Here is a 12,596-nt window from a genome sequence, read left to right as displayed (position 1 = left end):
TTCGCAGCATCAGGGTCTTTTCCAGGGAGTCTTCTCTTCTCATGAGGTGGCCAAAGTATTGGAGCCTCAGCTTCACAATCTGTCCTTCCAGTGAGCACTCAGGGCTGATTTCCTTAAGAATGGAGAGGTTTGATCTTCTTGCAGTCCATGGGACTCTCAAGAGTCTCCTCCAACACCATAATTGAAAAGCATCAATTCTTCGGCGATCAGCCTTCTTTATGGTCCAGCTCTCACTTCCATACATCACTACTGGGAAAACCATGACTTTAACTATACGGACCTTTGTTGGCAAGTTGATGTCTCTGCTTTTTAAGATGCTGTCTAGGTTTGTCATTGCTTTTCTCCCAAGAAGGAGGAGTCTTTTAATTTCGTGGCTGCTGTCACTATCTGCAGTGATGGTGCACCATCTGGTAGATTATGCTTTGTGTTAATTAGTTGGTGGGTCATGGAGGTGGGCTGTCACTTGGACCATAGCTATAGCCAGTTTTTTTGCCTTGGGTAAAGCCTCCAGAGGTGCTTTGATGCTTCCAGCCTGTGAGTGTGTGCAAATGTGGAGGTGGGGGTCTGTGGGGGGGTGCCAAACTGGGTTGTTGACCTGGGTAAAATAAAGACTAGTTTCACCCTCCCTGGACATATTCACAACTGCATTTCTGCACAGCAGCTTGGTCCTCTCTCATGCCTGGTTGAGTATTTATATAGCCCGAGTTCACATACTGAGGGAATAACATTATATACCATATTGAATCCGATACAGAATTTGCTTTCAGCCCCAAAACACAAATGTTGGAATTGGCCACTTGGATTAATTTTCCTGGGGTGAAGCTGACAGGAAAACTGAAAAATGTAAACAGAGAGATGTCCTGTTCTGACTGGTTGTGTCCTCTCCCCCCCCCCCATATGTGCACCTCCTATAGCAATAATTACAAAAACACTTCCACACAAATATTATTCAAGAGCTGGGCCACAACCAAAATAGGAGTAGGGCAAATTGCTGTTGGAGTCAGACCACAAAGAAGAGTAATCCCCACCACACAATGTTCTACAGCTGGCACATCAGACAGCTCCCAGTGCTCTGCTCCTACTATGACACCTGACACACAGTAATCGTTCTCCTGCTTTACTCTTCTGGATGTGAGCAATGGAAAGGAAGGAAGCATCCCTTTCTGGTACTATTTGCTTAGTTGCCTGGGATTTCGAGTTTCAGTGTCTTACTATTCTTAACGCACTAAAGCAATTCAGATGAAGTTGCAAAAGAGGAATTAAGAGCCTGGGTGCAATTGTGTACAAGTTACTGCTTTAGAAACCTTCAGCCTTAGCTTTCAATAATCCAGGGCATTCCCTTATGGGCAAGCTTCTCGAGGCCCCCATGACGGGGCCAAGGGCTAAAAATGTGCAAAGCGGCAGATGTGATTCTTACCTTTGTACAGTAGGGTATATTGCACCCACACTCCAAACACACACCTGGACACATACAAACACCTCTCCATCCAGAAAAGCAAGAGGCATTATCATAGTTCAAGATACCTTCACCAGAGGGTTTTAAGGAGAGGTTGGATGGTCATCTCTCGTGGATCCTTTAGTTGAGATTCCTCCTGTAGCAGATCCACCACTTACTACCAATTACAGTGGTACCTTGGGTTACATACGCTTCAGGTTACATACGCTTCAGGTTACAGACTCCGCTAACCCAGAAATATTACCTCGGGTTAAGAACTTTGCTTCAGGATGAGAAGAGAAATTGGGTTCTGGTGGCGCAGCAGCAGCAGGAGGCCCCATTAAGCTAAAGTGGTGCTTCAGGTTAAGAATGGACCTCCGGAACAAATTAAGTACTTAACCCGAGGTGCCACTGTAATAGTGAGTGGACTCATCCCGCTAACGGCCCCCAATTAAACATAACACACACTCTGTATGCCAGTTACATAAGTTTTACCATTTACCACAGGCTATCTCAGGCAGGAGTTGATCAAGCAAAGAGGAAAAGTTTTATTAAGCAAAAAGAAATTTGTGAAACAAAGTGGGGTCAGGAATTGCATACTGTCTGTTAGAAGTTTACTTCAACTACAGCATAAGATGTCTCACAGCTTCTCTTAACCTCTCTTTACTCAAAATCAGTTGCTACACTTCAGTTTCTGTTACTAACTCTTCTGTTATCTAACTTCTCCCTCAGAAACAGCTCCTTTTTATTCTCCCCACCCCCCCCCAAGTGCAGACTCTGTAGCCAATCAGAGAGAGGCTCCAGCCCTCTGGTGGAATTTCAGCGGGACTGCATCACCAGACCCTGGTCTGTCATACCTGCATCGCAGGGGGTTGGACTAGATGACCTGTGGGGTCCCTTCTAACTCTACAATTCTGTCTCCAGCTGGGCAACTGCACTTGAGAAGGGTGTGGAACAAGGCTGGCGACCTTGGGACTGCCTTGAGGGCCAAACACCTTAGAGGGCTACACTTGGCCTTCAGGGCTGAGTTTCCACACCCTAACTCAAAGTAATTATTGGAAAGTAGCCACACCACCCAATTAAAAAAGAAGACTGGGAGTTCATTAAATGGATTATGAATAAGCAAGATAATTTGTTTGTATCACATTATGATGACAATATGCCAATGTTATGAGAGAAAAAACTGCTCCTTTTCCCTTATGGGGTACCCAAGAGCCCATATAGAGTCCTTTTGTAGGTTCTCTATTAGTAGGAGAAATAACAGAGGCCAACCAGAGAATATTGAAAAGCAAAGCAGCTATTAAGCCTGATCTTTATAAAACTGTTGCAACAGACTCCTCACTCACCACAAGCAGGAAAGAGGAGGAACCCAGAACAAAGGTGTGCCCGCCCTTATATAGACTTTGGAAATTGCCCACCCTCATACTCCAGACCACCCCCAGAAACATCATAGATACAACACAGAATGGGTGTAGCCCAGGACCACCTCCCCCAATATATCATACATACATCACAGAAGGGGTGGTCTAAAACAGAATCCTGAGTGTGTTATCTCCTGTCTGGCAGGTTACCTGATTGCATTATCTGGGTTTTGGCCACTCCTTTGTTATAATAACTACTTAATTCCCGAATCCAGGTCACAGGCTCACCCTATTCACATCTTAAATGTGCCCTTAAGGCAGGATTTGTGGGCACAGAGACAATGGGGAGGTTTTTTCCCATTTACTTCAACCTTGCAGAGAAATATTTGAGGTCATTTTGGGAAAGAGAAAATTGTTTCAGGACTTTTCTGTGGGTTTCAGACATGTAGTTTACATATTTGTATGTGTTTGCTTGGTACATTTATGAACATCTAATTCTTATAACACCAACAAAAGCAAAAGCAGCCTGCCGTGCTTATGATGAGCCACTTCGCAAATACATTGTAAATTGAGACTCTTAGGGGTTTCAAGGCTAAAAGTTTTTAAAAGTCACTAGAACTGGGCTGAAGACATTCATAAAGCAGCAAAATTGTGTGTGGGTATCTCTGCAGCAGCTGTGTGTATTTGTATTTGATAATGTATTTGTTCAGCATTCAGCTTCCAACATCAGCCAACCAATGTAAGAATTTAAAATTAGGGACTATTTCTAGAGTTGTGTAGATGTCAAAAATTAAATTATTTTTAGAATACATTTTTTGCCACGCACAGAAATAGAAGCAGTAGGCTAACTGACACACAACTAAGACAGAAACAACAGAAACATGAAGTCAGTATAGTTGTAGCCAGCTAAAGGGATTCATGTTTTGGAAAGAGAGAATATACCAAAGTAATATCAAAAGAAACAAAAAGAATTGCCTGAGTGAAAAAAATGAAACATCTCACTTATACACACTGCAAAATGAAATAACAGAGATCAACAGTTATGCATATACCTGCAGATAATTTTTTAACTGTAGCTTCTTGCTCAACAGTAGCAAGATGTGTATTTCAAGACACAGGGTCTATTTAGTTTTTCTTTTGAAACACTAAGGGGATGTGGCAATTTCAAGGAGAAGCAATTTGATACCATCTAGTGGCAGAATCCTGTATGGAGCAAAAAGTAAAGATATTCTTATCTAAACTTTGACAAATTAGGAATAAGAATTTTACTGAAATATCTGTTTTCTTTAGTGCATAGTGGAAGAACAAGAACTATTATGATAATTTTTTAATGTGGAAACGCTTTGCACTTATATCTGGAAGCCCCATGTTATTGCATGTCCACCCCATCTTTCCTCCACAGACATCACCCCCAAAGAATACAGTGGGGCACATTTACCTGGGATGTGAGACACATCTAGGATAACCTGGCGTGGGCTCCGTAGACTTTTCACACAGGTGCTTGGCAGTCCCAGTCTGTGGAGGGTATGCCATGCCCCTGTGCTATCCATGGGCTCCACACAATGGCGTCTCATCTGAACCATCCCTTGCAGTTTCCTACTAGCACTTAAAATTTTCCAAAATGCTTTACAGTGTTGTTGCTTTTTATCCTCAACAACTTTGCAAACAATTTTAACAGAATGGCAGAAATGGGCAAATCAGCAGATTTAGTTCATAGGAGGAATGAAAATTTTCACATTGACAAGTTTGTAGGGAAATGGGCTTGTTTGATCCATTTATTATTTGAATGTAACCTATGGAGATGTACGGCTTAGAAGACATTTATGGTGCAGTGTTGGACTAGGACCTGAGAGACCAGGGTTCAAATCCCTGTTCAGCCATGAAACCCACTGGGTGAACTTGGGCCAGACACGGTCCCTCCGCCTAATCCACCTTGCAGGGTTGTTGAGAGGATAAAATAGGGAGCAGCCTAACCAGGTCCACAACCTTGGGCTCCCTTGGAGAAAAGGAGGGATAGAAGTGCAGCCAAGCAACTTCTGCAAATAATGTTTTATGTTGTTTTATTCTTATACACAGCCCCACTTTGATATGTAGTGGTGCAGAAGCACTTTCATAAATAGTTTGCTTTTCTGAATATTATTTACTGTATTCTTTTAAAAAAATCTGGTTCTAACAAAGGCCGACTAAAGAAAACTCTGCAATGAGTAGGGCAAAATTTGCCGCTTATCGGTTTAGGCCTCGCCTCACCTTGGCTGACTGGCAGAGGATAGAGGGGGATTGGATCCAGAACATATTTAAAGCAGAATCTCTCCAATTCACACTTTCCAAAACATGTGAAACATCTGTCCTTCAACATTTGCATATATCCTAATTTTCAATGCAGTTCTCCAGCCAATCACAATGCATGTTAGAGGAAAGTATGCATAGAAATGGAGGTATTAGTGAAAACAACATGCAAAAATGCATTCTATTAGGGGAAATGGCTTGCAGAGATGTGTACATTACTCCAAGCTGCATATTTAAAAAATCTAATTTTAATCCAACAAAACAAAGACCACTGTAATGGTTCTAGGGGTTGCTCGTGCGTAAATCGACACCACACCTGGCTGGGTTACCTGGGTGAACCCTTTCTGTCCGGACAGCCACTCGCCCGTGGCTGTCTCAATCGCTGGCAGAATCCGTCAGTGGGCGTTTCTTGAACTTCTTCCAGCAAAGAAGCTCTTAGACGCCTAGTCTCCGCCTACTCTCCCTGGGCTTCTGCGCAGGGAGGGTGTGGGCAACGGAGGACCCGTGCTCTCCCCGCTGGTCTCTGGCGAGGAGTCATGGAGCCACCTCGCCGATTCCCCCATCTGTCCCCCTTCTCCACTGGTGCTACGCTGAATTCCTTCCCCAGCAGATGGGCTGCTTCTCTCCCTCCCAGGACGCTCTCCTGAACCCCTCTGGAGCCCTCCCTCTCCCTCTGGCTCCGATGGCAGTTCCCTGACAACCACTTACAATAAATATGTCATGTAAGCATAGCCATTTCAATTATTTAATAGAATTGTAAAGGGTCATCTAGTACAACCTCTGCAATGCAGGAATCTTTTCCCCAATGTGGAGCTCAAACCCACCACCCTGAGATTAAGAGTCTCATACGCTACTGACTATCCCAGCTATATAGCTGTTGTTGTTGTTATTTACTTACCGTTCTTCATCTGAAGATCCTGGGGCCGTTTGCAACAGAAAACACAAAATACATAATAAAACAAAAACAAGCCATTAACCTCCCTCCCACAAACACATTTAAAAGCCATAGAATGTTAATCAGCCGACTGTCTGGCTGAAGAGACATCTTTTTGCTGAGCGCCTAAAGATTTTGCGGGCCACTGCAGAAAAGGCCCTGTTCTCAGGTTGCCACCTTCTGGACCTCTCACAGAGGAGGCACATGAAGGGTCTCAGATGATGATCACGGGTCCAGGTCGGTTCATATTATTGTAATTGTCGTGAATAATAATAATAATAATATGCCTTTTGAATATATGCTTGAACTGATAGAATTTTATAAATTTTATTATGGGATCATACTTGCTGTAATGTCTGACCTCCTTCCCTCTGGACTCCCCCCCCCCGCCTAGCTAATTAAATGCTGCTAGAATGGTGTAGCCAGGTAGGTCCAGGGTGCTGTAAATACATAATTATGGGATGGGGTGCTGTGGCCACTGTCTATCTGCGAGGTTACCAATGCATGACTGAAGTAGCCAAATTCTTCCTATTCAGGAACAGGCATAGCTGTCAAACCAACTGAAGTCCAGAACCTTTAAACATGCCTGCTCTACGAAAGGGTTTCAGCTGTATACTGATAAAACCTCAGCCCCAAACTCCTAATGACCACTCCCCACAGCTTCATATAGATGTTCTGGCAGGGTTAAAAAAACCCTGAGCACGATACTTTTAGAAAAGGGGATGAGTCTTCAAGCCTACCAGAGTAGGGATATTCCTACTGTATGCAAGCGTGCCTTTTGTCCTTTGTAACACGACTCATTGGGCCCAAACTAGGTTAGCAATACATTAATATCAGATAAGCTACTGTTGTGGAATAGAGGGTTTTCAAACCACTGACTTCTGGCAGGCTGCCTTCACCAGCTGGAAGGGGATACTTTGGTGCTGTGTTACAGAAGGGAACCAAACACATGGGATTAAGTAGTAAAGATAGCAGCCTCTCTCACACTTAGAAGTCAGTGTAAATGCTTCTCTCTAGTTCTAAGCTCAACACACAATATTATTCTCCCTGCTCAGCCATGAAGCTGTTTAGGTCACTCTCACATTCAACCTAAAACAAGATTATTGCCAAGATAAAATGGGAATGGCTCCAAATAAATTTAACAGAAAGAGCAGGGAAGTGAAAGCAAAACAAAATATACTGTTAGGCTGCAATCAAGTACTAGCTATCCTAGTACAGAAGTCTTGCAGAAAGCATGGAAACATCTGCCAGTTTTCCTTTCCACTCCTCTCCAACTTTAGCCGCTTATCTGAGGATTCAGCTGGGCTACATGCTCCCTGAGCAGCTTTGTATATGAATGGAATATGCAAAAGGTTATCCTTTTGTTCACCAAAAGTAACAATATTCGGCTGTATTTCAAACCAGCAGTGACTGTACTAGCAGAATCTTTATATGAATGAAATATAGCTGGAGACCATGTTTGTGTCAGTCACCTTTTACAGATTTTCACATTGGAATAAACTGAAGCAGGAAACAGTTCATTCACAGATGATTGAAGAGAGAAGTCTGTAGCTGAGAGACATAGACAGTCCCAGACTCAGTTCTTGGCATCTCCTGACAAGGCTAGGGGGGAAAGCTCTTGGAGACACAGTAGGCAAAGGATAGGGAACCTCTGACTCTCCAAATGCCCACATCAGCTCCAGCCAAGAGTTAGGGTTGATGCGCATTGTAATTCAACATTTGGACAGGGATGTAGATCTAATGTGTTACTTTTTCTGAGTGTAGTTCTGAAAATTGTGTGTGATCAGGGTTAAGCATACTGTAGATATGGCCCTGAATTATTCAACAAAGGGTGTTCAATCAATCCATTCAGTTTCAGGAAACAGTTGTCTCTTACCTCTTTTTACTCCCAACAGCATGCATCAGGCAGAATAATGCACTACAGAACTTGTTTGATCACACTGTATATTTCATAAAAACTTAACATTTAATTATGTAATTTTATTTGAGACGCACATAGTTATAAAAGAGTTCACTTGAAATAATACCCCTCCCCCTTGTCTTTTTTGTTCGTTTGTACACAGTATCAATACACAGTTAATGATTAAGTTTACAAGTTAACCACATGACAAGTTCACATTATCTGCCGGAGCTTTTCCACCTTATGCTTTTGGAGTATTGATAATATGTGCTTCACACATGGCAGAATAATTATGTAAAAATTAGGCTCTTCTGGATCATGCTTTATTTCTCAGAATTTAGTATGTCTCATTAAAACTGTTAAGCTCAAGGGAGAAACATGATATTTGGGCAGAAAAATATATTTGTAAGGCCATAGGAACACACTACAAATTCCCCAGAAGCTAGGGGAACTTATCTAAGAAGCCCTGTATGGACATGTATTTTAAAATGAAAGGCATAAGACTAGAAGATGGTGACACCAGACTTACTGTTAGCCCCCTTCATTCTTTAGCCTTACAAATATTGCACTCACTCTAAATCAAGCCTTTCCATAATTACCAAACACGTTTGCACATTAACTTACTGTCACAAGCCTCTCAAGTTGTTACAGACCAAGTTGATGACAGAATTTAAAGAAGTCTAACACAACATCCATTTTGGCTGGCAGAATTAATGGACTTTATTCATTGAATTTGCAAGTAAGTGAGAAGTGGGAATGCACTTGGGACAGGTAAATACCCCATTTATTTAAAAAAACAACACTTCTCAAAAAAGGCTAGCAAGTATTTTACAAGTATGGTACAGAGAGAACACCAAGTTCAAAAAGAGATTATATTTCATGTGCCACACAGGAATCCAAGTCTAACCAGATGTATGAAACTTAAAACCAAGCAATTAAGCTATAAAATGTCAACTGGAGGAGAGACAATGCTTTGATGGATCAACAAGTTTAGCTAAGCACAGATGCATGTTTTAAAATTGCACTCTCTTTTTAGAAAGTCAGTAGTAAACGACAAAAAACTAAGAACGGAAAGAGAGTGTATGCTTTCTGCTCTGGAAAGCGTATCAAGGTTTACCCTTCACTTAAATGGGTGAGTTCTGCAAAGCAAGGCTAAATGTGTTGTATCATGAAGAAAAGACAACAGTTGGGGAATCTAAACCAACTATTAGCTAAATGGAAGAATGTTGTCTTTTGCAGGGTTAACACCCAACACAAGACTTGTTCTGGGGTAAGAAATGTTTGCATCAAGCAATGAAGGCAAAGGCAGTCCCCATACCATCATAGTTTGCCTGTTTGCCTCGAGCACTCAAGGAAATAAGTTGACGTGGACAATCAGCTGATTTACACTGTAAAATGCAGTTCGACAAGGCATATTATTTGTAGAAAAATGGGCTAAATCAACCATTATGAAAAGTTTGAAGTGCAGCCATAGCACTTAATACTGCTGCATAGGCTATACCAACATTTCCTTAAGACTAAAGTTGTTTCCGTATGAAACAAATATTTTCAGAACTTCAGCAGGGAACAGACTATTCTGTCACTAATATTTTGACAGGATAAAACTAAATATTAACAATATTAACAATGAGGGAAAGTGAACTGTGTGTGGCATCCTTACACCAATCTTAAAGTGAATTTCCTATGGTCTTACTCAAATTATGTACATTTTAGCACAGCTAGAAGTAAGAAAATAGCAAGATATTTTTTAAAATAAAACAGAGTAGATACCCCAATTTGCTGCTGCTTCAAGAAGCACTTTATATAAATTCAACTAGTTACAGGCTCTCTCAAAGGGAAGTTCATAGAGACTAAATGTTCGTACATAGAACCAAGATGTGAAGTATGATGCCAACGAAGAGGAAACATAAGCAAAGAAAATCTGCCAAAAGGAACCACAGAACTTGTCAGTTTTGGCTTTCAGACAAACCCCCTGAGATACAGATTACAATACAAAGAAGTCAGATGTGGAAAAAAGATGGACATTCATCGTGGGTGGAGTCACACTTGCCCCCCAAAAAGCACTTTGTGTTATAAAGCAAGAACCACAACACTTTAGCCCAAGCACGGGACCTACAGCAATCAGACATTTTTGTGTTTTGCTGCTTAATATTCCTGTTGGATACACTCCTCTTTCCATGCATCAACCCAGATGCTGCAATCCAAGAGGTAATTGGAGCAATATTGTTAGGATTATAAACAGAGGGGCAGGAAGAGTGTGCAAAAATTCACAACTCCACAGGAATGTTTTTTCTAACCCGCTCAACCAATGTTATGTTACAGAGTGCCAGTGGCCAACCTATTCACCTTGAATGACGCAAGATATGCTTAGAATTATATTGACATTTGACCCTCTAAAACGATGCAACGTTGTGTGCCTATTTGGCTAGCTAATGGGACATGTTTCACAACAGCAGCTCATGGAGCTGGGGTGTCATCAAGGTTGTGTTGAGATAAGTTTTAACTTACAAAGGTCCATGTTTGGCACATCAATAGAACTAAAGCACCTGTATTTAAAGTAACTCAACATTTTATAAATAATTTAAATAGTGGTGAAATAGGCTGGTATGGGAGTCTCAGTTAAGTGAGAAAGGCAGCTAAGTTTATATCTGTTCTAAATGTCTGAACCAACACCAGTTGCCTCAAGATTCATGGAAGGTCATATCAGGAGGACAGTGACTATGCTTTTTGAAAAAGGGACTGAAAGCTAGAGGGGATAGTTACACGTTGTGTGTGCTTTTTCTATTAATATTCAACAGGCTGAAACAGGAACCTTTATATACAGGAATAGTTGCATTCAAGAGAGAACTGAGTGCCTTCCAGTTCAACTGAATACAGCATGAAATAGAAGTGAAATTGGATTGATGTAAGAGATACTGTAAGTGGTTCCAGTACACCTTCTGTACATAGAAATTCAACACCATACATTCAGAAAAAAAGTTCATTTCCATATAAACAGATCTGTGTATTTGTCAAACAAAAGTGGCAAGCCCAAATAGAAATTTTAAGTGCCTGGGGTGTTAAGCTTTCCAACACCAGGCCACAAAACCACATTTATGTTGCAGACATATTTCTATGCCTGAGAAAAATACTAGGGCCATATTCCGGCCACCAGGTGTGGGGCTTTCAGCCCTTCTGCCCTTTCTTATTAAGTACACAAGGCAGTATGAGGAGCCACAGTGTTGGTGGGAGGTCTATGCCTACATGCCATCTAGCCCTCCCTTTTGCCTTGACAGAGCACAAGTAAATTACACTGAGTTGAGGAGGGCAACTGGCTGGGGGTATAGGAAGCACACAGAGCTCCAAGGGCCTCTTGTGATGCCCATGAATAATTGTAGGCAGAATTCTATTGGCTCTATGGTGACCCTCTGAGCATGGGTGCTGCATCTACGGCCATGCCCTCTGTATTCAGTATGGGACCCAATCTGATCCCTTTATACTACAGCTGGGTGAAATGCTAGGGAATGCTTACCAGAACAGAAAGAAAGAAAGAAAGCTGTGCAAAGAGAAGTGTTAAGACTGTGCTCTAGCAGGCAACAGAGGGCAAATATGAGTGTGCAAAGAAAAACGTAGCAGCTTTTGAAGCAGGCAGTGAAACAAAGTAATAAAGAAGATTTAGCTCCTGCACATGTGTCTCTCAACTTCACAGCTTCCGTGTTTGAGAAGAGGGAGCCCGACTTGCTGAGAAGCAGAGCGAACCAAAATCCTTTTCTCTCTTGGTTTAGCACACTCTACATTCAAACAGAGCTCTCAGCAGCAGCCTGGTGGTAACAGCTCTGAGGCCAGGTGAGCCTGTGCTTTCAGAGAAGCAGGAAAAGGGTTTTCTCTCTCTCTAGGTATGCTGCAGTCTATTATTAGGAGTTCATCAAAGCAGTGTGCATCGAAAGAAGCTGCTCTTCTTTGATCTGTTTTCCATTATTTTCACTGGTCCACCTGCACCTGCTGAACTGTTGTCATTCTAAGGAGAGACATAAGAAGAAGAAGAAGATTTAAGATGTATTATTGTCGCAGAATGAACAAATCCTTTGGATTTTTTTGCCTCCCCTCCAAACAAAACTCAAATCCAATGAAAAACTAGTACATAAATCATACACTGTGCGATTGTGTACTCAAAACAAGAGGTCAAGCAGCTGCCCACACAGGGCACAGAAGAGTGCTTTGGAAAATTTGGCGCTCCCCTCCCAGCTCTCACGCTGCCTTCCCAAAGCCAGCTGAGCAAGGCGCCAGGCTCTGTCAGGGTTCTAGAGCCCACATGCCTCCTCCCAAAGCCCAGCTTCTCTTTTACCCAGCTTTGGGAAGGCAGCACAAGGGCAGCAGTATGTGTGTGTGTGTAAGAGGCATCAATGCTGATGAGGGTCACCAAAAAAGGTATTGAGGGCCATGCATTGGACTACTCTGCTCTATACACCTCACTGCTCTAATGATGCCTCTTTTGCTTAGGCTTTATAATTCTGCCCTATCTGGAGCATTTAATCACAACTTATACAGAGTTGCAGTAGTTACCTGCCCTCAGAGGTGGATGCCCATTGCAGCCCTGCATGAGTCACTGTTCCGTGCTTGCTGAAGTTATGCCCAGAACAGAAACTCATGCAGACACCAGGGTGTGTGTGGGTGCTCAGAACCTCTTCAGGTGTAAGAGTC

General features: G+C 42.2%; 1 protein-coding gene across 1 annotated transcript in view; it reads right to left on the bottom strand.

Moving 5' to 3' along the window:
• Positions 1-7,963: 7,963 nt before the first annotated feature.
• RAB8B (RAB8B, member RAS oncogene family) overlaps positions 7,964-12,596 on the bottom strand; it is a 38,127-nt gene continuing 33,494 nt past the window's right edge. Inside the window, exon 8 of the mRNA XM_083587072.1 lies at positions 7,964-11,913. Coding sequence (XP_083443198.1) covers positions 11,821-11,913 — 93 coding nt within the window. The 3' untranslated portion in view covers positions 7,964-11,820. The remainder of the gene's footprint in view (positions 11,914-12,596) is intronic.

This window comes from Podarcis filfolensis, assembly GCF_964270895.1.
Source record: "Podarcis filfolensis genome assembly, chromosome: 14".
NCBI lineage: Eukaryota > Metazoa > Chordata > Lepidosauria > Squamata > Lacertidae > Podarcis > Podarcis filfolensis.
Note: the sequence above shows the minus strand (reverse complement) of the source record. Positions and strands in the feature narration are given on the sequence as shown.